The 24,719-nt window shown below is 40.8% G+C and overlaps 1 protein-coding gene across 1 annotated transcript; it reads right to left on the bottom strand.

Moving 5' to 3' along the window:
* Positions 1-1,299: 1,299 nt before the first annotated feature.
* On the bottom strand, positions 1,300-23,122 carry KCTD18 (potassium channel tetramerization domain containing 18). Its single transcript, XM_080798436.1, has 7 exons — positions 23,022-23,122; positions 20,353-20,588; positions 18,732-18,943; positions 16,320-16,513; positions 15,143-15,237; positions 9,063-9,165; positions 1,300-2,922 (listed from the first exon to the last, which is right to left on the bottom strand). Exons 2-7 carry the CDS (start codon positions 20,510-20,512, stop codon positions 2,439-2,441), a joined length of 1,248 nt encoding a protein of 415 aa, XP_080654562.1. The 5' UTR covers positions 20,513-20,588; positions 23,022-23,122; the 3' UTR covers positions 1,300-2,438.
* Positions 23,123-24,719: the final 1,597 nt, after the last annotated feature.

Below are 24,719 nucleotides of genomic sequence, written 5' to 3'. Positions count from 1 at the left end.
TGTCACCATCGTATAGCCTTTATTTTGTTCAACCTCTTTTTTTTCTTGACCTTGAAAGAACTGGGAAAGATGACCTTCATTATGTTGCTGTTCTGAAACTAACAAGCAAAATGAACACAATCAAATAGAATATATGAGAATACTTTATAAAACTGTAGTGTAAGGCAATAGTGAATCAAAAACTTACTATTTACAAATATGAAACATAAATTGTCAGCCTTAGGCTCTCCATGATATAACTAACCAATTTTAATCAGGCCAAACCAGTTTTCAACAAAGATTACCTGTAAAGGCATCGTAGTCAAATGTCTTTTTTTGATATGAGCAGTAACTAAATATCCTTCACTCACCATTAAAAATTTCTATTGTGTCCTCTGACCCAAGAACAGCACAAAACTATATTCCCAAAGTAATGACACTGAACCGTTATTTATAAAGCATACTTTCCCATTTCTTATTTTTCATTTTCCAGGAAGAACAGTGGGCTATGATAAGTTATTCCTTTGTGTCTGCAGAATCTTGAGAAATGTGTTTTCATGCAAAAATTCCTAATCCCCAGGGAACCACTCCAACTAATGTTCAAGTTACTTGAGCATTCGGAATTTGACCTTGACTCCTGACACCCAAAAGGGGCCACTTGTTCCTTTCTACCTCAGCGGCACCACGGCCTGGTAGCTATTCCAAAAACTCTGCTTATAAAGATGTGCTAAATAGATTTCCTTTAAACTGTTCGTGGCAAAGAAGGGCAGGCTGCTCACAGAATCACCCAGGAGCACAGGCACACCTCGTTTAATTGCACTTTACTTTATTGTGCTGCATAGATGGTGCACTTCTTACAGATGGAAGGTTTTGTGGCAACCCTGCCCCAAGCAAGTCTACGGGTATAAAATATTCTTATGTGAATCAGCAATTCAAAATGCCCTAGATCCAGCAATACTAGCAACGTCTGACATGGAAGTTCCCAAAATTCACTGTGATCTTTGATTTTCAGAACGCTTGGATTCTTTACAATAGTATTTTTCAAGGCGACTAAATATTTTTTATATTCTATAGGGAAATGTCACTCATGGACCATCAGTTGAATATTTGCTTTTTTCTAGCCAAATAAAACACCTATTTTAAAAGGCTGCTGGTATCTGGCTAGCTATCCAAAATCGGCTTAATTATTTCATACATTATCTAGACAAGAAAGCAATTTTGTAACCAGAAATAGATAAAGCATTAAACAAACAACCTCGCAGACTCCCAAAGGGCTCTAAGGCTTAAAAATAAGCACAGTCATGGAAAATGTTACTTTTTATGGAAAAGTTTTAATTTATTTTGTAAAAAGTAATGCTTTGAGTATATTTACTCTACCCTTTCAAAGTAATGCAAGTACAATGATAAGCACAGAGTAAAAAGTACCCTGCTTTATGAACTTATTTTTAATACACTGAAGGCATACTGCTTACTGAAGGTAGAAATGTGGGATCCAATTATAAAACTTAACATGTAAGAGTAGACACATACAACTGAATAGTTGTGAAAAAATAGAGGATTAATCAAAATATTCTGTTTAAAAATATTAAGTTCAAGGTAAATGGGAATTTTATGCATAAAAATCATATTGTATAATTAGAATGACTTCTCATTGGTCATTCCTGAGAAACAAGTAGTAACTTTAGTTAAAAGTTAATGCTTAACTTCCTTTTCAAAGTACTTTCAGAACTGCACTGCTCAAAGTAAAATATTTTAACAATTCATTCTGAAGACATGTTACATAGTTCTCATCCCAAGACATCTTCTTATGATGTATAAATAAATCTGCTAGCAAAAAAGGGTAGGAAAAAAAAACAATCTAGGAAAAGAAAATAGTTCAATTGAGTCAGAGTCAAAGTGTGATCTTAAATTACTATTTTTCCCCCCTCATCATTTCTTTTCACGAAGCCTTCTGAGACTGAAAGAAACCCGCAGGGAGCTCACCTGGGTCTGAATTTTCTCTGAAATCTCTTGGCTGTGACACAGCGCAGGGAAACACTAATGTCACCCTATTTCACCAGACAGTAATATCTAACCCCATTCGGCCCTGGGCAGCAATGAGTAACATTACAAAAGTGCCTAAAGTCTTTAATTATTCAGCAACAAAGTGTACTTCTGTACTGATGATTTTACTGTACTGTCTTGTTGCCTTAAGACCAGTGAACCATCCAAAAAATAAAAATTTAAAAAAAAAATTAAAAACCTGAAATTCAAACCGTCAGTAGACAACATTTCCAAGTTGAGGCAAGATAGACCCAACCATTAATGTCTCCTTCTTCCATTCCTACTTGACACAATTCATTTTTCCCGTAATGATCCTAAAGAGAAACTCAGGTTTCCAGCCCTACTGCACCACGAAACAGCGCCACGGAAGAGCAGTGCACGCTCTGCCACTCCGGGAGGTGAGCGGGACGCTTCCGTCAATCAGCCTGGCCCCGCCCATTTTCAGTCCGCGCATGGGCGCCGGGGCCTTCCGGAGCCGGCGCGGCGTTCTCCGCGGGCCTGGGTGTTGCGCCGGCGGACGGGGGCGGGCCGGCGGCGCACAGCGGGGTCCGTTTCAGTTTTATCACGCGGGGCGGGGTGGCCTTCGTGTCGGAGAGCAGGACCTTGGCGGGAGGCGGGTGCGCGGCTCCGTTCTCCGCGCTCCCGGCCCCACGAGGAGCCTGGGGCTGCCCCGGGGGCGCAGGGCCCGCCCGGGACGGGGACGGAGCCTTCGGCGGCGCAGAGCGCGGCGCTGCCTTCCCGCCTGCAGACTGGAGGGCGCCGGCCGGGGACACCCTGACCGACGCCGAGTTCTTGACTTTAATTTGGGTGCTGGTGGAAGGGCCCAGGAATCTGACCGGCTTGGGACCAGTCTTACCGTTCACACCTTCGTCCTCCTCGTCACTGAACGCCGTCAGTCGCCTGTGAACACAGAAGCATGTCATGGTCAGCGTTTCCAGGGCTGGGTGACCCGGGGACGCGTCTCCAAAGTTCTGTCTTCAGGGCCAGAATCGTTTTCCTCGAGAATTTGAGTCAAGAGGTTCGGAGGCATCAGCCTACCTCATCTCCTCTCCCACCAAGTTCAATAAATAAATCACCAAGTTTACATGAGATTGTTTCTACTTGAAAACACACTCTTTGAAATCACCGTAATGTTAATAAGAACGACAACTTAAAATTTACTGTGTTACACTAGAATTACATCACTTGGTTCCTAAGAATCCTCAAGTGGTCCGGAGGATAACCAGGATGATCCCAAGTTGTTTTATTTTCCCAGAACAACAGTTTTTTAAGAGAGTTACTGAGGAAATTTACTGTTTCACAGTCCAGTAAACTCCTTGAGAAATGCTACTGCATATTTTACTCTCCTCTTGAAACTACACTCTAATTTAACAAAGTTTCTGAGGTCTAAAGGCAACTGTTCAAATTTGTTGTATCCGTATTTCCCAATAATTCTGCAATGCAACATTGGCACCCAGTAAAATTAGCATTTTTTGAAATGCATTTGGGGAGCTGCTGGTATGGTCAAACCCTTGGTATAGTTGGATGCTTTTGAGGTACTGGACAAACCTTCAAAGATACCTGAATAGAGTCTGCCATTCCTTATAAGAAGTCTGAAGGCAGAGCAGTGTTTTATTTAATTTTTAGTAAACAAAAAACCCACCCTAGTTTACCCATTTCTTCCCTCCCCCACCCCTTGCCTTTGGCAACCACTATGGATTAGTTCTTTGTATCTATCAGCTTGGAATTTGGGGGGGGGGTCCACATATTAGATCACACGGTATTTGTCTTTGACTTATTTCACTTATTTCCCTCAAGGTCCATCCATGTTGTCACAAATGGCAAGATTTCATTCTTTTTTATGGCTGAATAATATTCCACTGTGTGTGTGTGTGTGTGTGTGTGTGTGTGTGTGTGTGTGTGTGTGACACTTATATACACACTCATCTTCTTTTTCTATCCATCAATTGACACTTGGGTTTTTCCATATTGTAAACAATATTGCAATGAATGTAGGGATGCATATATCTTTTCAAGTTACTCTTTGCATTTTCTTCAGATAAATACCCAGAAGTGGAATTTCTGGATCATATGGTAGTTCTACCTTTAATTTTTTGAAGAACCTCCATACTATTTTCCATAGTGGCTGCACCAGTTTAACATTCCCACCATAAGTGCATAAGGGTTTCCTTCTCTCCACATCCTTGCCAACATTTGTTATCTCTTCCTATCTGATAATAGCCATCCTAACAGATCTGAGGTGGTATCTTATTGTGGTTTTGATTTGCATTTCCCTGATGATTACTGATGTTGAGCATCTTTTCATGTACCTCTCAGCAATCTGTATGTCTTCTTTGGAAAAATGTCTATTTGGATTTTCTGCTCATTTTTTAATTTTTTTTTTTTTTTTTTTTGCTATTGAGTTGTATGAGTTCCTTATATATTTTAGATATTAGCTCCTTATCAGATATATGATTTGCAAATATTTCTCCCATTCAGCAGATAGTCTTGATTTTGATAGTTTCCTTTGCTGTGCAGAAATTTTTTAGTTTGATATAGTCCCACTTGTTTATTTTTGCCTTTGTTGTTTTTGCTTTTGGTGTCAGATATTAAAAAAAAAAAATCATTGCCAAGGCCTATGTCAAGTTACTTACTACCTCTGTTTTTCTTCCAGGAGTTTAATGACTTCAGATCTTATGTTCAAGTCTTTAATCTTTTTGAGTTAATTTTTGTGTATGGTGCAAGATAGAGATCCGGTTTCATTCTTTTGCAATGTGAATGTCCAATATTCCCCAACACCATGTACTAAAGAGACTGTTCTTTATAGGTATCTTTATTTCTGGGCTTTCTATTCTGTTCCTCTGATCTATGTGTCTGGTTTTACGCCAATACCATACTGTTTTAATTATTATAGTTCTGTAATATACAGTAGTCTGCCCTTTCTGCAGTTTCTGCAGTTTAAATTACCCACAGTCAACCACGGTCTGGAAGCAGATGATCCTCCTTCTGACTATAATCAGAATGTCAGTACTAGCCTAACACCATGTCACAATGTCACTCATACTATGACTACTAGCCTAATGCTATGTCTATGTCCTTCACTTCATCTCATCAATACGCATTTTATCATCTCACATCATCACAAGAAGGGTGATGTACAATAAGATATTTTAAGAGATCCCATTCAGATAACGTTTATTACAGTATATTGTTATAATTGTTCTATTTTATTAGTTATTGTTACTAATCCTGTGCCTAATTTATAAACTAAACTTTATCACAGGTATGTACGTATAGGAAAAAACATAGTACATATACAGTTCAGTACTACCCGTGGTTTCAGGCATCCACTGGGGGTCTTGGAACATATGCCCTGTGGAAAAGGAGGGGAGGGGACTGTGCTAATTTGAAATCAGGGACCATGAGGTTTCCAGCTTTGTCAAATCTTCTTTCTCAGGATTGCTGTGGCTATTCGTGATGTTTTGTGGTTCCATACAAATCTGAGGACTGTTTGTTCTATTTCCATAAAAAAAATGCCATTGGAATTTTGATAGGGATTGCACTAAATCTGTAGATTGCTTTGGGTAGTATGGACATTTTTACAGTATTCTTCCAATCCATAAGAACAGAATATCTTTCCATTTATTTATGTTTTCTTCAGTTTCTTTCATTTCTTTAATATCTTACAGTTTTCAGTAAACAGGTCTTTCACCTCCTTGGTTAAATTTATTTCTAGATATTTTATTCTTTTTTGGTACAATTGCAAATGGGATTTTTTTCTTAATCTTTCTGATAATTCATCATTAGTGTATAAAAATAAAGATTTTTGTGTATTAATTTTGTATCCTGCAAATTTACTGAATTTGTTTGTTTTCTCTAATAGTACTGATGGTTTTAACGTTTTCTATGTATAATATGCCAACTGCAAATAGTGCCAGTTTTACTTCTTCCTTTCTAATTTGGATGCCCTTTATTTCTTCTTCTTGCCTAAACGCTCTGGCTAGGACTTCCAGTACCATGTTGAATAAAAGTGGCAAGAGTGGGCATCCTTGTCTTATTCCTGACCTTAAAGGAAAAGCTATCAGCCTTTCACCATTGATTAGGTTGCTAGCTGTGGCCTTGTCATATACGGCCTTTATTATGTTGACGTATAATCCCTCTAGTCCCACTTTGTTGTGAGTTTTTATCATAAACTGTTGTTGAATTTTGTCAAGTGCTTTTTCTGTATCTATTGAGATGATCACATGATTTTTGAGATGATATCAAAACCTGATGAGACATTTGTTTCAGTTCACAATAGTGATGTTGGAAAATCTTGAATTTACCTCCTCCCATGGATACACTGAGTTTACATCTATATACAGAACCATTTCCTCTTAAAAAATAAAATCCTAAAGAATAGCTGAGTGACAGCTACACATTATTTGTAGAAGAAAGGAAATAAATATTAGAGCAGAAGTAAATGAAATAGAGACTATGAAGACAATAGAAAAGATCAATGAAACTAAGAGCTGGTTCTTTAAAAAGATAAACAAAATTGACCAACCTTTCGCTAGACTCACCAAGAAAAAAGAGAAAGGACTCAAATAAGTAAAATCAGAAATGAACAGATGTTACAACTGATACCATGGAGATACAAAGGATCATAAGAACTTCCTATGAATAATTTACATACCAAAAAATTGGACAACCTAGAAGAGATAGATAAATTCCTAAGTGATTAAGAGGTACAAGCTTCTAGTGATAAATAAGTCATGGGGATGAAAAGTATAGCCTAAGGGAATACTGTCAATAATATTATATAACATTGTATGGTGACAGATGGTAAGGAGACTTAGCATGGTGAGCAATGCATAATGCAGAGAATTGTTGATTCACTATTTTACACCTGAAACTAATATAACATTGTATGTCAACTATACTACAGTGTTTTTTTAAAAAAGGAAATAAGTAAATAAATAAATTTTTAAAAATTCCTAGAAACATACAACCTACCAAGACTGACTCATGATGAAATTGGCAATATGAACAGACCAACTACTAGTAAAGAGAATGAATCAGTAATCAAAAAGCAACCAGGGCACCTGGCTGGCTCAATCAGTGGAGCATGTGACTCCTGATCTTGGGGACATGAGTTCAAGCCCCACATAGGGCCTGGAGCTTATTTAAAAACAAAAACAAAACAAAACAAAAATACTCCCAACAAACAAAAGTCCAGGACCAGATGGTTTCACTGGTAAATTCTACCAAACATTTGAAGATTTAATACCAATCCTTCTCAAACTTTTCCAAATAACAGAAGATGAGGGAACTCTCCCAAATTCTTTTTATGAGGCCAGGAGAACCCTGATACGAAAACCAGACAAGAAAATTATAGGCCAATATCCCTGGTGAACATAAATGCAATAATACTCAACAAAATATTAGCAAACCATATTCAACAATACATTAAAAGGATCATATACCAAGACAAGCAGGATTTATTCCAGGGACGCGAGGATGGTTCAACATCTGTAAGCCAGTCAATGTGATATACCGCATTACCAAAATGAAGGAAAAATCAGAGGGAATATTGTCTGAAATGACCTTAAAACTGTCAAACAACCACTGTTGAAACCCTGCCTGCTCCTTCTACTGCTTGCATCAGTTTCATTTCACGAAGATCGCCCCTGAACAGGAAGTGTAATGGCAATTCCCCTAGTCTTCTCCCTCTTATCAGCACTGATGTGTTTTCAGAGGCAAATAAATGAACTTTGATCCTGGAAATAGGATGATAATGGCACGGTGATCTGAACACTGACATGTAGTAAAGAATGCAAACATATTCAACCCTAAAACTACTAAACATAATTAAGTTTAGTTAAGTGAATCAAGTGATTCTTTGGGACCTCGAAGTTGCTTCTAAGTCATCAATATCATTATCTTATCCATGAATCAAAAACCATGCTTTATAAACCAGAGGTAAGACAACACAGAGGAGAATCTCCATAAAACCATTCCTGCTTGTTTTTTTCTGTCCCCAACTTCCACTAGACTCTTGACCAAGTGTTCTCAACCTTAGCATTATTGCCATTTATGGCTGGATAAATCTTTGTTGTGGGCACTGCCCAGCGCATTTTAAGATGTTTAGCAGTGTCCCTGGCCTCACTTACTAGGTCGCAGTAGCATCTCCCACCCGACTGTGTCTCTGAACGTTGCCAAATATGCCCTGTGGGACAAAACTGCCTCCATTTAAGAAAAAGAAAAAAAAGTGCCTCCATTTGAGAACCACTGCTCTAGACCCAAAACAAACAATATTTGCTAACTGTAAGCCCAAAAAGCAAAATAAATAATGATAATAAAAGGAGAGTCCTTAAGAAAAAAGATCACTTAACAAGAGATAATGAACTACTAAAAACTGAATAAAACTCTCTGCATTTCTGTGGAAGATCCAAAGGGGAAGAAAAAAAACAGAAAACAGTCAGAGATTCTATAGGGGCACTGAATCAAATTCTAGAACAGATGATCAAGAAATCAGAACATCTGAAAACCATGAATAATACCCAGTGAAAAATATGATTTCAAATGTATTTAAAGTGAAAAGCACAGATGTGGAGTGAAGTTAATGCTAATAATTTCATAGAATTATAAGAAATACCATTAAATTAAAATGCTATTTGTGGTAACAGGAAGGAGAAAGGAATTCAGAGTAAGTCAGAAGTTTTCAAATATTAAGTCTAAGAAATAAGTTTTTGACTACTGCCAATAAAGCCTAGGATTTCACTCTTATAGGGAAAAATACCACAGCAGTCTCACTGTATCCAGTAGCATTCGTAAAAACACACTCTCCCAAAAAGGGCATACTGTAAGTCAGTTTTAGAGAATTATTTCCAATGTTCAGATAGTTTTGATGATTTTGAATTTACCATGATTTATATTTTGATGGTAAGGCAAAGCACTTAGCCTGGTGATTAGTAAGTTTGGTAAGGTCAAGAACCATTACTCATTTCCCCAGTAAAAGCAGTAAAAATACAGGTTCAAATTCATAAAGTGAAAAACAGGATCAAGAAAGCACAGATAACCTCTTCCGAATCGGGGCCATGTGACGGAGGCTTCCAAGTAAGGGCCGCTCTTCCAGAGTCCAACATTCTATGAGCTCATGAGGGACCCGCCAGTAGCTAACACCTGGAAGATAAAAAGGCATAATTAAGAGAGCCACCATCCCCTGCAAAAGGTTCAGCAGCACTGTTTGAAATTCAGGCCTCTCATCTGAAGAAGGTAGGTGTACACCGGAAGAGTTTGGCAGAAAGAGTTTGAAATTCAGGCCTCTCATCTGAAGAAGGTAGGTGTACACCGGAAGTGTCCCCGAGAAGAGCCAAGGTAAGAGCCGCCCAGCTCAGGTCTAGGAATGGGGCCACCAGCCCCAGCTCCACCAGTGATGTTCCGCAGGTGCTCATACGGGTCCTGCACAGGAGGGCGTGCGCTGTTAAAGGCGCGGGCTCTGGGGCCAAGACTGCCTTGGTCTGAATGCCATGTCTGTCACTCACTGACCATGCAACCTTGGGAAAGTTACTTTTCTGTGCCTAAATTTTCTCATCTGTGAAATGACAGCAATGGTACATACTTCATAGGTTGGTTGTGATGATTAAATGAGTCAATAAATGCAAAATGCTTAGTATATGTACTGGCACCTGAACACTTAAGAGACATTAGGTCTCTTTATTAGGTGCCTTTATTTTATAAATCATAGCATTGACAGTCATGTAAAGATTGGACAGTGAGGGTTCTAACTGCCGCCCTATCTACCTCATTGGGTTGCAGTAATCATCAAATCAGGTTAAATTTTGTGAACCACTCTATAAGAGGCAACCACTATAAAAATATGAGCTATCACTATCCTACAAGCACCTTTTCAAACAAGAATAATCAGAGTTAACGTGTTAGGTCAAGATTGTGGTCAAATTTTAATTTTTCAATCTGGTTAGGTTTCTGAATGGAAGTTGGAAATGTATTTTTATGAACCTCAAAAACATTATGCTGAGTGAAAAGAGACAAACACAAAAGGTCACATATTGTACGATCTCAATTACAGGAAATATCCAGAACAGGCAAATGCATTGACACAGAAAACAGACTGGTGGCGGCCAGAGGCTGAAGACAGAAGAGAATGGGGAGTAACTGCTTACAGGTACTGCCTTTCCTTTTGGGGTGATAAAAATGTTTTGCAACTAGATGGAGATGGTGGTTATACAACATTGTTGACGTAGTAAATGCCACTGAAGTATATGCTTTGATTTTATGTTATGTGAATTTCACCTCAATTTTTAAAAAAGAATCACAAAAAAATACATAAAGATGCATTTTAAAAAGACTTTAAAAATGACATTAGATAAAAAGTGACTTTTCTTTTTTAAAGTAATTTTGAAGTCCCAGGAATGGAAATGGTGTCCTGTTTTCTTGTTTGTTTTTTTAAGATTTATTTATGAGAGCGAGAGAGGGAGAGCGTGAGCAGGAGGGGCAGAGAGAGGGGCAGAAAGAGAATCTCAAGCAGATTCCACACGAAATGCGGAGCCCAACGTGGGGCTCGATCCCATGACCCCATCCTGAGCCAAAACTGACAGTCCGATGCTCAACTGACTGTGCCGCTCAGGCACCCCTGGTGTCTTGTTTTTTTAATCATTAAAGATTTAGTAATACATATTAACCAACTTAGCAAGTTGGGCATATAAGTTATTATATATAATAGATATATCCAGTATTCACAGACGCCTATGGACCTCATTTTAAGACAGTAATTTTCTGGAACTGCTTCATCATGCTCCCAAACCTACTTACGCTACAAAAATATTCCCAAATCTCAACCATTAAGACTTTTTTAAAGTCAGGTTTATTGAGATATAATTTGTATAAAATAAAATTCACCCTTTTAAAGTACTCGGTTCAATGAGTTTTGACAAATGTATAGGGTTTGGTTTTTTTGGGGGGTTTGTTTGTTTTTAAAGATTTTATTTATTTATTTGACAGACAGAGATCACAAGTTGGCAGAGAGGCAGGGGGAGGGGGTGGGGGGAAGCAGGCTCCCCGCCAAGCAGAAAGCAGATGCGGGGCTCAATCCTAGGACCCTGAGATTACGACCTGAGCCCAAGGCAGGGGCTTAACCCACTGAGCCACCCAGGCGCCCCGACAAATGTATAGTCTTGTAATCAAAGCTACAGTCAAGACATAGAACATTTCTGTTATCCCCAAAAGCTCCCTTGTACCCCTCTGCAACCAGTGCCTCCCCTCCATTCCCTAGTGTTACCTCTTCAGGGGTGGCACATAAATGGCTAGCTTCTTTAGCATGATGCTTTCAAGATTCATCCATGTTGCTATATACATTAATGATCATTTCTTTTTATTGCTTATATTCCATTATATGGATATACCACAATTTAAAAACTTTTATTTTTTTTCCTCCCTATAAAGTAATTCACTTCCTTTGTACAGAATTTGGATTTTATAGAAAAGTATATATTAAAAAAAATCAAGGGGCGCCTGGGTGGCTCAGTGGTTTAAAGCCTCTGCCTTCGGCTCAGGTCATGATCTCAGGGTCCTGGGATTGAGCCCCGCATCGGGCTCCCTGCTTGGCGGGGAGCCTGCTTCCTCCTCTCTCCCTCTCTGCCTGCCTCTCTGCCTACTTGTGATCTCTGTCAAATAAATGGATAAAATCTTTAAAAAAAAAAAAAAAATCAAGATCACTTCTAATCCTAAAACTAGAAAACATGGTTCATGACACTTTGATGAATCTGATTCCAGTCTTTTTCTTATTCATATGATAGGCACATAATTGAACATACTTTATATTTCATTTTGTTTCCTGCTTTTGATCATTCCATGATAGCTTATTTTATCATGGGCATTCACCTATGTAAAAAATTGTTCAAAATAGGGGTGCCTGGGTGGCTCAGTCGGTTAAGCATCTGCCTTCGGCTCAGGTCTTGATCCCAGGGTCCTGGGATTGAGGCCCCCATCGGGCTCCCTGCTCAGTGGGAAGCCAGCTTCTCCCTCTCCCTCTGCCTGCTGCTCTGCTGCTTGTGTGCTCTGTCAAATAAATAAATAAAATCGTTTTTTTTTTTTGAAAAGCTAATGGTTATTTTTTTTAAATTATTCAAAATAATTTTAATAGCTATAGCTCAACTATATCCCATAGATGTACCAATATGTATTTAATCCTCTATTATAGTCATTTATATTGTTTTTATTTTTTCTGTTATGAATAATGCTTCATTGAACACTCTGTTCATAAGCCTTTGTCTGCATTTGTATATAACCTTAGGGTAGATACCTAAAAGTAGAATAATCGAGTCAAAGAATATGAAAATTTTTGATGTTATTGATATATAAGGATAAATTATTTCCCAATAAAGTGATATTAATTTTTACTCCTGCCAAGAATTCATAGATCTCTACTAATCTGGTATAAAAAAATAAGTCTCATTTAATATGTATGTCATTGATAAATAATAAGTGTGAACCTCTTGCCACATGTTTATCTCCTTTCCCAGAAATTTTGTGGTCATGAACTCTGCACATTTATTTACAATAGGGGTTGAATTGACTTTCTAATCCATGTAAATAAATCCACTCTATTTTAAGGATATTCTTTGTCCAATTAGTGTAATATTTTTAATCTAAGTTTTTATTAGCCTTTTAATTTTATTTACAAATTTTCATTTTAAAGTTAATGTATTAAATATTATGTAATCAAATTTATTCATCTTTGTCTTTATGATTTATTTTCCAATTAAGAAAACAGTTATTTGCTTAAGTTTCATTATAGTTTATTACAGCTTCATTTTTCATCCATAATTCACCTGGGATTACTTTGATACAGGACATGAGGCTAAGGTTGTTTTCTCCCAAGCATATTTCTCAATTACTTATTAAATCATCTATCTTTTACACCAATATTCAATTGGTGTATTTTGGTAGGAACTGCGTTAAACCTGTAACTTAATCTGAGAAGTACTAATGTCTTTATGATGAATATTATAAATATTATATTATATATGTAGAATATAGAATATTATATTATGATGAATATTATAAAATCTATCTGAACAGACTTTCCATTCGGGAGCATGGTATGTCTCACCATAATCTTTATCTTCTTTTTTTTTAATAGGTGGATGGATAAATTGATGGATGAATAAACATATTTTAGCAGTTTCCTTCACAAAAGACTCCACAAAAGCATTTTTTTTTTCACAAAAGCATTTCCTGATAGGTCAGTCCTAGTTATTTTGTTGTTTATTGCTATTGTGAGTGGGATTTTTCCGCTGTGATTTCTAACTAATCTATCATAAGTAAGCTGGTCTCTGTTTACTTATATAGTTTGGTCTACTAAACTCATCGTTTAAAATGCCTTTAGCTGATTCCTTTGGGTTTTCTTAAAGGACATACTGTCCCCAAATAATAAGTGTCTTCTTCCTTCCAATAATTCTTTATCCTACTTCTGTATCCTATCTGATGGCTTTCCACAGGCCTTCCGGAATGGTGTTAAATACCTCGAAAAAGTTAAAATCAGTCTTACACCCTGTCAATCAGGGCCGTCAGCTCTCCACTTCAGCTTCCTGAGTCAGAGGAGAGAGAAGCCCGGCCAGGGCCCTCCCGAAGGCTCCCAGGCCGTCGGCCAGTCCGGAGCCACAACAGGAGACACAGAGAACACAGAGTGGGCGGGGGGGGGGGGTGTTGTTCCTCAACTTAAGCCTAAGTGTCTCAAAGTCAATTAAATCTAAAATTAAAAGCTTAAAGAGAATAGCACTTTTTTTTTTTCTATCTGCTTGAGGCGTATGATTTAGGAAAAATAAATAAATAAATAAATAAATAAATAAAGGAGGAAAAGTGAGGGGGACAAAGTCGAGGAAAGGAAGAAGGATTGGCACTAGCAACCCACCCAAAAGAAAAACGGGTGGTGGGAGAGTTTTTTAAAAGTCTCCTCCTCCTCTCCTTTTATTCCAACTTATGTGACTTGCAATGTCTGTCTCTACCAGCTTTTAAGATCATTTGAGGACCAAGATGTGTCTTATTTATCTGTGGACCCAACTTTAGGGCTTCTTACAGGGTTTGCACCTAAGAGACATTCAATACATACTTGTTAATTAAGAAAAAAACTTAGACATAGAACAGTTAACCCTCTGTGATCCTTACAAGTGGCAGGGCCTCTCGGAGACTCCGTTTTCTCATCAGTACAATGGTAAACAGCATCCAGAATTGTTTTAAGACTAAGAGGCACTGAATGTAAGCCACTTACCACACTGGATACTAAACAGCATTATTATTATCAAATGATATGAGCGGTTGGTAAAAATGGTCAAATTTCAAAGTGTGTATTTAAAGATGATTATTTCCTAAGTGTTCTTCAGATATCTTCTGTGGTATTATTTTCATTTTCTCTTTTTTTAATTTTTCCTTTTTTTTTTTTTTTTTAAGATTTTACTTTTAAGTAATCTCTACACCTAACATGGGGCTGGAACTCACAACCCCGAGATCAGGAGTTGCACATTCATTCCACGGACCAAGCCAGCCAGGCACCCCTCCTTTTTTCTTTTGATTGTATACTGCATGCTTAATTTAAACGTATACTTCCTGGGAACAAAGCTAGGTGCACAGTAGGTGCTAAATAAACTGTTGTTTAATTGAACTAAATAAGCATAACCAGATGGTGAAATTATAAACTATTTTTTTAGATTACTAATTATAAACAATTAGTAATATCTAGCAACTCAGGAATCTAAAGATTTTTTTTTTTAAGATTTATTTATTTTAGAGAGAGAGAGCAGGGGGAAAGGGCAAAGGGAAAGGGAGAGTGTCCCAAGCAGACTCTGTGCTAAGCATGGAGCCTGACTAGGGGCTCGATCTCGTGACCCTGAGATCAGGACCTGAGCTGAAACCAAGAGTCAGATCCTTAACCAACGATGCCACTGAGGCACCCCAAGAGGTCTCAAGACTTTTAAGTAAACTGCCTCAATCAATGATACTATGAGGTGACAAATATACAAAGACATACTTGACCTATACAAAGAAATACTTTCTCAAAAAGAGAAATGTAGCATTTGAGCTTACTTTGTTTTATTAAGGAAAGGTCCACCTTTTGCCATGAAATAAAAGAATTGTACTATACCTTTTCCTTCCCAGGCATCAAAGGCATCCATCATTTTCTTCAGTTCAGCTACTGAATAATAGCTCCAAATGTACTGAACATTATTTCCCGCCTCTCTAGAAATATTGCAAAAGATGATGAAAACATACTACCTAAGTATGAATGTGTGCATGTATACACACACACACACAAAAAACTAGAAACTCACCAAGTATTTGTTAATTAAGGGGAAAAATATGTTGGTATTGAATAACATTTCTTCTGTGACCCTCCCTTAAGTATATAGATAATATATTTATTATGTATTATATACTATGGGTATAATATGCTATACTCGTGCTAAACCACATTTGATCTCTTTTTACTGTGGTAAAGTACTTGTTAATTCCACAATATAGACTGTGCAGACAAATCAACAAATCTTTAAAAATAAGTTTTCTAAAAAATTACCTAACCCCAGGAAAATTTTAAAAGATTCACCTTTGACTAAAACTTGCATAGCATTAAGCCAAGCACTCACATATCTTAGATAAACATCCTGGAAAGAATTCAGAAAATGATGACACATTTAATCACCTAATAAGCAAGTCATGGGGTCATTCATTAGTCACTAATATGTGACCCAATCCAGCCACCCAGAGAATTAAACAAATAACAACAACAAAAAACAGGACTGCTAAGTGAACTGACCAATGTTAAGTAAATTTACAGAAAGAGTATTAAGAGAATAACCCTTAAGAATTTGACATGTTTGAGTCATAGAATTTCAAGGCTGGGAGGGACCAAGGAAGTCCTTTGTTATTTCTCAGAATAGGTCACCAAGGCACAGGCCAGTCCTGGGTCACTCAGTGGGCCTGCTGACTTCTAAGCAGTGCTTCTGCTGCTGGACTATGTATGGTCCAGGGGAGAGAGCCAGGCAAGCAGGTGGCTTTGCTTTTCTTTCTTTTCTTTTTTTCTAAAGTCTCGGGGGATTCTGATGCCCACTCCCAGTTGTGAGGCAATAGACTAGACCACTGTGGTTGTCCTGTGGCCTACATGCACATCAAGAAGCAGGCCGGTCTTGCCAGCCAGGGCTCACGCTGCGCGCTGCCCAGTGTCGATGATCTCCTCTAGTCAACCACATACTCCAACCAGTAACACCTCTTACAAGACACCAAGACTTTATTTTGTTCCTTTTCCTATTTAAATTTGGACATACCTTTTAAAAATGCTTTTACTGTGAATTCTTCCTCCCAGCTGCTTATCAATAGCATCTGTTCCATCCGTTTTTGTGGAATATACACCGATAATTCTACTCTCACAGCTTGCACCTGATGTGTTAAGATAGTGGAGAACCCAAACTGTTGGCTTATTGCAAACCAAACCATATGAATCACAGAAGTCTGTTAGAGCCTGGAGCAAAAAAAATATACAAAATTTGAATTTAATTCTGGAGTAAAGTAAAAATGAATGTGCTCTATTTCATGTAAAGCGGCATTTTAGTTGGTCATACAGGAAATAAAAACATTATAAATTTCGACCTAGTCTTTATGCCTTGAAAAAGCAAACACACTTTTGTTGAATTTGGGGTGAGTGTGGGGCAAATCACAAAAGGCACCACCCAAAATCCCAACACCTTTTCCTCTACCGAATCCCACAGAGAATTTGTACAATTTCCCACAGAGAAATTGTATTTTCCTTTCCCCCCTCCTTTAGCCTCACTACCAACATTATTTTTAATTTTAAAATCTTCATATGACAAAAGACCTTCTTCTTTTCCCTTTATTCGCCCAATTTCCCCATTGACTCAGTCTTCCTTTCACCTTCTACTGACTAAGCCTCGTGGTTGATGTACTTATTTTTAACTCCAAGTCCAATCATGAATTAAGCAGATTAACTTATTCTTCTCCACTGAAAGATAGGGATACATGAACCCCATGCAAACTGTAAGAACTCCTTTGGCATTTATCTATCTATTCATTCATTCACTTGAATATTAAGAAGCTACTCATGTGATGAATGGTGTCTAACGTCCTGGACACAGCATCCCAACCCTCCTTGAGTTTATAGCTAAGGTAAAAGACAAGACAGTCAGCAAGCCATCAGCACACAGTGTAAGTGCGACCAGGTGAGCCGATGTCACTCGAAGGGACACAGAGCAGTAGGACTTCGCCCACTGGAGTGGCAAAGGCCTTCCCTGGGAGAAACCGCGTTACTCTTCTGAGCGCCCTGAGGACCGGCACTTTTGTCTGCTTTGTCTAGTATCCCAAGTGCCTGGAATCCTGCCTGATGCAAAGAAGATGTTTGTATTTATGGACTCCAGTGAATGAAAATAGGACCCTAACATGTCTTAGAGTTTCATTTACTATTGCTATCTACCTGTATGTTGTATTTCTTTGTGTCCCACACAGTCCCTAGAGCAGTGCTCTATACACCTAAGACATCGGAGGTAAGTATGTGTTGGCTGACATGGTGAATGTCCTTTTTGCATACAAATCAGAAATAAAAGACTATCGAGTTGAGACTTCAGAAGATGAATGTCAGCCCACCCCAACTTTCCAGTCAGGTGTTTTAGCCCCATTCTGCAGATGTGGCAAACAGCACCCAATAACTTCTAAGTAACTTCAGTAGCAGAACCCACACAACCACGCAAATTCCTGAAGGGGATCTGGAACCAAATCACCTTTCTCTTCATGCTACACTCCTAATAACCGGACCGTCAGCTTGCTCTCCTAAGCCAATGTCCAAATTAAACCAATTGAGATCAGTTTTCACTATTATTAATTATCTAGGAAAAGTATTTTCCTTTTAGATCCCCAAAGGTGTTAAAAGTAAATATAATACTTATCGATATGACAAAAACAGGTAATGACGCTTTTCAAGTCACGTAAAGATCTTTAAAATGTGATTTAAAGGAGAAGCATCTTTAAAAAAGGATTTACTAATCCCAAAGTAAATTAATCAAAGCAATGTTTTAACTTAGTAACAAACTGCTACATTCACTAAATCAGGTAGGAGATTTTATACAATCTTTTATTCATCATGACCATTCTTTTAAAAAGTCATTTCAGTAAATAAAATAATACCACCATACCCTTATATACTACAGTATTGCTGTTAATTTACAAAGAACCTAAAGACCGGAATACTTTTAAAAAGCCATCAAAAGATATTAAATCTTCAATGAGAGAGACAAACTCCAGAAACCTGAGTGGCAATATAATACACTTTCCTAGACCATAGAATTTTGGCCTTAAAGAAATTAATAGGGGCGCCTGGGTGGTTCAGTGGGTTAAAGCCTCTGCCTTCGGCTCGGGTCATGATCCCAGGGTCCTGGGATCGAGCCCCGCATCGGGCTCTCTGCTCAGCGGGGAGTCTGCTTCCCTTCCTCTCTCTCTGCCTGCCTCTGCCTACTTGTGATCTCTGTCTGTCAAATAAATAAATAAAATCTCTAAAAAAAATTAATAGTAATTAAGAAAAGTGTCTTCAAATATTAGAAAAAGTAAAACTTTCCCATGTTTGGCTTATGTGGCAACACAGGCTATGCAAAATAACACACATTACTTTGTGTATAAAAATGTAAAAATATATACACATATATATTTTTTAAAACTTAAGAAAATGCCAAGACCTTTTTAAGTTCTATATTTGACCTTAAAGAGTATGTCTCCATTTCATTGGCCAAGTGGTCAGACAGGCTGTACGGATAAGGGATGCCAAAGTAATCAGCCTCTTCCTGGAGAGCAACTCGGGTGTGCTCATCTGCGGGAATGTGAACTTCTCCATGAAGATAATCCAAAAGGTATTTAAACAGATGTCCATCACGGTCAATAACGCAAGCCCCTAGAAAACATTCAGTTCAAAAATCATTGCATAGATACACATGACCATAGATAAAATTTCAACACGTCCAACTGAAATCAGACTGAAGACCTCTACAATGAGAAACTTAGTAGCTACAGTTCAAATGGGGTTAGTCAGATTTGGTGATTCTCTGTATTCACCAACCGTACAGGAAAATGTATCCCAAGCTCCATTTGGGATTTTGGATGCAATGACCATATTCCCGCTGTGGCCCTTTAAAAGCCATGGAGACCCCAGACTGCTCCTGAGATGGAAATTTACCCCTAACCTCAACCCTGCCCAGCCAGGGAGGACGTATGGAGCTCCTCCCTAATGAGGGCGTGCCCTTAACATGTCATGTTTGGCTCTAAGCCAGCTGCCAGTGTCACTGACATATAAACCCAGGGCTCCTGATGCTATGCTGGTACTATTTTATGACAATTTAGCAAACTTGATGGAAGGTTACTCAGTAATTCCTTTTCTCCCTTGAGTAGCTTAGAATAGAGGGGATTAAGAAGCTAAAACCTGGGGGGGGGGGACCCACAATCGCTGCTTACCATCTTTCACCAACAATCTTCCTGCCCACGTAGCCATTGAGCGCTGGCCACCAGCCACTGGTGTTTCCCATTCATTCAACTGCCCTCCGGCTGGCAAACCACTCTCCTAAGACCCAGGGTTACCAACAGTCCCTCGTGCTCAAGACTCCTCTCTCCCTCTCTTCTGACACAAAAGCAAGAGTGGGTTCTCTGAGCCCCAGAGCACCGAGGAGGGGCAAAATGCCTTACTCCCGCGGCCGAAGTTGCTTGACAACCAGTAGTCGGTTCAGTAAATGCCAGAGAACTCCAAGCAGGGAGAGCAGCCCAGATCCCTACCCTTGTGTTTTACAGTCCCTTCTGGAACCCCAATGTTCAGTCCTCCCCCCGACTAGGTGACTGACATTTTCTCGTGTGTACATGTCAGCCCACACAAGGCTACGCAGCTAGAGGTGGCAAGTTTCATGCTAATTCAACACTACCACTGACTGCCCTGTGAACTAGGAGGACGGCTGCTTTCTCCAGAGAAATCGGTGTTTTAATCTGCAAAACACAGAGGGACGCCTCAACACCTTCATCCGTGGAGTTACGTGGATGGAACAACTTTCCAAATACAATCAATCCCCATAATGAGGTCACGGTTGGCCTTTACACGCATTCGTCTTCTTGTCAACTTGTAGTGACAGTGTCACGGACTCTGGAAACTCATATTTCATTTCTCCATGTATTTAATAAATCGCCATTCAGCCCTAATGGTCTCAATAATTAGTATACTGGTCGAATACATTCTTTTGTAATTACGAAAACCAAAGGGAATTCAAACTAGACTATTTTAATGCATACTGATGACCATGCTTACAGACTTTAGGTATTTACCCGATTCATCTGTTTTTAGAGGAAAACGACCACTGAACATGGATGCCAGCATCGAGTCTTTAAAGCGGCACAAGGACTCACGTCTGGCTGTGTAAATACAGCCACCCACATTCAGTCGAAGAACATCTAACACCTTTTCTTCTGCCTTGTGACCTTCCATTGCTCCCAGCAACACCTGAATTTTTGCCTTCAAACGCTTTCAGAAACTGCAAAGTAAGGGCGGTCCTGTTCCACCTCTGTGAAAACAAAGAACAACCACGGCTGACACGTCCTACAATGCACTAAGTAGATAATGAAATAAACGCATTTTAATGTGACTCAAATTCCTCAGCTCTGACAATACTGAAGGGCTTTATATCATATTAAAGAAGTCCGAGATATGCTGGGAAGCTGGAAAACGTTGGCTCAGAGCATTTGCAAATGATAAACTGTCACCAACCAAATCACAGCTATTGAAATGACTGTGTAAAGAATTCAAATAATGCACTGAATGTCACATATAAAGCAAAGGTGAGGTTTGCTTATGTTCTCTGGTACTCACATAAGAGAGTCTGAGCTGTCTAGACCACAGAGAGGGTCAGCATGTAGTGTGGGATTAGGCTACGAGGCTCTACCACTTACTAGGGTGGGACAAGTACTTATCTCCCCCTGCCTATTTCCTCATCTATAAAATGGACCCAGGGATGGTGCCCACCTCAAAGGACTATCAGAGGAAGGACCGACAGGACATATAAAAAGCTAAGATAAGCTGACAGAACATACAGGACAGTCTCCGGCTCAGAGTAAGTACTTGGTAAGTGATAAATATTATCTATAATGATATAAATTTCATGATAAGGTGAATACTGAGGGACTGATATTGGCTCCGGAGATTTAAGGAGACGTAAGAGCAGAAAGTATTAACAATGGTCACTGCAGTTCCCAGGTTAGGTCACTAAGGAACACATGTCATTTATCAACTGAGATCAGGATTTTATGTATACCAGTAGCCAGACCGGTCCAGAAAGCAACAAATAACACCTCTACATCATATGGCTTCTCCAGTCAAAAGTGGCTGAAGCTTTGGGGAAGTTTTAAGGATCTGATGTGCTAATCCTCTCCGGAGATGGATGACCCCAGATGACTGTGGGGTTTCTATGGAACCGGAAACAACACGGTGATGAAAAAGCTTCTCCTGATATAACTGCACATTCCACAGCACCTGTAAAACGGCTGTCTAGAGGCTCAGGCCTGGCAACTCACATGTACTGCGAGCATCCTCTCCGAGATGCTCCAGTCTGGCCAGTCTCTAATGCATCAGGGAAAGGAGACCACTGATGTCTGACGAAAGAAAACACTGGGCGTCAAACGTGGTCAGTAGACAGACACTCTCACGGACCCATGGTCCAGCTTTCCAACGCCACTCATCAGTGTGACTTCTTTGGCTGCCTGGAAGTCGGAGGAGCAACCGGGCCATGATCCAAGTGGGAGAACCGCGTGTGAAGCGTGGGAGGGAATGGGCTCCTGCCGCCCCAGCCACCAGCCCCCTGAAATCCTTCTCAACAGCCTCAGGCAAACCACACCACTTGCATGAGCTTCCCACTCACCCCCCAGTTAGAATCCGTGCGAAGACCACCAAATATACTTTGTACCTCTCTACACGTTTTATCTCACTTATTTAATCCCTAATTGGGGAGGGGGGGGACCATAAGCCCTAGGAAGGCAGACTCTACATCACTCTTAATAATTCCCATTTACTCAATGCGTATGGGGTTTCCGTTACTGCAGGAAACACGTGGCAGACATTATCTAATTCACAAAGCCCCACTGGATCGGAATTACTGTCCCTATAGACAGATGAGGACCCTGGAAAAAGACATAGAGGGAGGTGAGCAGGGTCCACAGTAGGGCTCCGCCGCCGGTAAGTGGTGGGGTCGGCCCCAATCCGGGTCAGCAGGACCAGCTGCAAGTTCTTTCGCTGCACCCCACACTGTCGCTGCACCCCGCACTGCCTACTTCAGCATCTGCTCATCCGCAAGGCCCCTGACCCGGGCACTCCGCTCACTAAGCATCTGTCCATCTGCAGACTTCTGCTGTGACAGAAGGAACACGGCAGCACCCCGAGTGCAAGGATTTAAGAGCCACCCCTGCCTCAGGCCGGTTCTCCTATGGCAGAGAACCATCCGTCACCGTTTCAAGGCCAGTCACGGGCCCCATCCTCAAATGCACCCGCTTAAACACTGGCTGTGTCGGAAGTGCCCTGCCCTCCGTAGAACTGCCCCCAAAATGAGGCTCTCGGACCCCCTGCCTCAAAACAATCAGAGACGCTTGCTGTCAATTCAGATTCCCGGGCCACACCACAGAGTCCGGATCAGAAAGTCTGAGGTGGGGTCGGGAGGCCGCCCGCGGACCCCACTTTGAGAAACGCTGCTCGGGGGATTCGCACTTCTCCCGCGATGCGGGACGAGAGGGGGAGGGGCTGGGACACCAGAAAGCCCCGCCAGGGTCTCCCGGCTGCCCGGGGGCCCCCGAATCGGCCCGAAGCCCGAGCCTGCAGCCCGGGTCGCCCGTGATATCGGCGCGATCCGGGCCCTTCCTCGGGGCGCCCCGCTGCCTCCCGGGCCCGCGGCCCACCCGGCGCCCGGGTCCTCTGCACGGGCGGGGCCGGGTAGGCGGCCTCCTCGACTGACCTGCGGCCCGCCCAGCCCTCGGCTCGGACGCCGGACGCCGCGGGGCCCGACGCGGAAGTGAGGGCCTCCTCGGCTGCTCGGCAACTCGTGGAGCAGCGCGGCCCCAGCGGCGCCCCCGTGTGGCCCGGCCCGGCGGCGACTACACCCGGAAAGAGGGCGGCCCCGCCCAGACACGCCCCGCCCCGCACCGCCCCCGGACTGGCCCCGCCCCTCAGCCCGCCTCAACCTGCGGGCTCTGGTAGGGCGAGAGTGGGAGGGCTCCGTACCTGCAGGAAAAGGCAAGACCCGGCAGAGAGACAACGGCTGAACCCTAGGGGAATGTCGTGTCTGTGCAGAGGCTGCTTTTACACGAGAAGAAAAGAAACAACACCGATGTTCTGATTGTTCCTGGTCAGTTAAGTGGTAAGAGTTAGGAAGAGTTACGTCTTCTTACTCCCAGGTGAGGGCCCTTCCCTCCAAACTGGGCGGCCCAATGCCAAGTTTAGTAATATACCGCATGCACTTGGATAAGTCCTTTCGGAGAGTGTCTGTAGTTTACAAAGCTGTTTCACGAAGAGCATTCTTGTTTAATTTAGTCTGTTGTACTGCCGCATATTTTTATTCCCATCACAGCAAAGAAAATTGAGGCAGGAGCGATCTTTTAGTGAACACTAATGTCCATCTGACATTATGCTGAGCCCGTTGCATGATTATTTCATTTTATCTTTTTTTTTAAAGATTTTATTTATTTATTTGACAGACAGAGATCACAAATAGTCAGGCAGGCAGAGGGAGAGGGAGAAGCAGGCTCCCCGCGGAGCAGAGAGCCTGATGCGGGGCTGAATCGGAGGACCCTGGGATCATGACCTGAGCCGGAGGCAGAGGCTTTAACCCACTGAGCCACCCAGGGGCCCCTATTTCATTTTATCTTAACTACACCCCCAAAAGAGTTTTTCCAGCTTCCAGCAGCACCTTACCTTGTTCGAAAGACTTTGCTAGATATTTCAAGATGAATAAAACCCAGTCCTGTTTTCAAGATACTATTTCAAGGTACTATTTCTAGAGCCAATAGTAATTGGTTCCCAGTTCCTCTGCCTGGGTCTTAGAAGGGAAGAAGCCAATGAGACCTACACCCACCTACCCCCTCAGACAGTAGTAGTCCCTGGAGAGTGGTAAGACTGATTCGTTCCATAAATTGAGCATTAGCTGTGGACCAGGCACTAGGAGGGAAGGACTGAATAAGACAAGCAGTGCCCCTGACCCATGGCACCCACATTCTAGTGCAGTGGTGTGGAAACTTTAGTGGGTGTGCCTGGCAGGCTCTGTTGCTACAGCACGTGATTCTTTATCTTGGGGTTATGAGCCTGAGCCCCATGTTGGGGGTAGAGATTACTTAATAAATAACAGTTTAGGAAAAAAAAAAAAACTTTTTCTGTAAATGTTCTAGGCTTTGTGGGCCGCATGCAGCTGCTCAGCTTTGCTGTTGTGATGTTAAAGCAGCCATAGTTAATACCTAAATGAGAGTGACTGTGTTCCAGCTCTATTTGTGGACTTTGGAATTTGAATGTCACATAATATTCCTGTGTTGTGAAATATTCTTAAGGAAATTTTTTCAAACACTTAAATTTGTAAAAACCATTCTTCGATCCCGGCCATACAAAGACAGTTGGCTGCCTGTGGGTCATAATTTGCCTACTCCTGTTCAAGTGGGAGAAACAA

The sequence above is a fragment of the Martes martes genome (genome assembly GCF_963455335.1).
Source record: "Martes martes genome assembly, chromosome: 3".
Classification (NCBI taxonomy): Eukaryota; Metazoa; Chordata; class Mammalia; order Carnivora; family Mustelidae; genus Martes; species Martes martes.
This window is presented reverse-complemented; position numbering and strand designations above follow the sequence as displayed.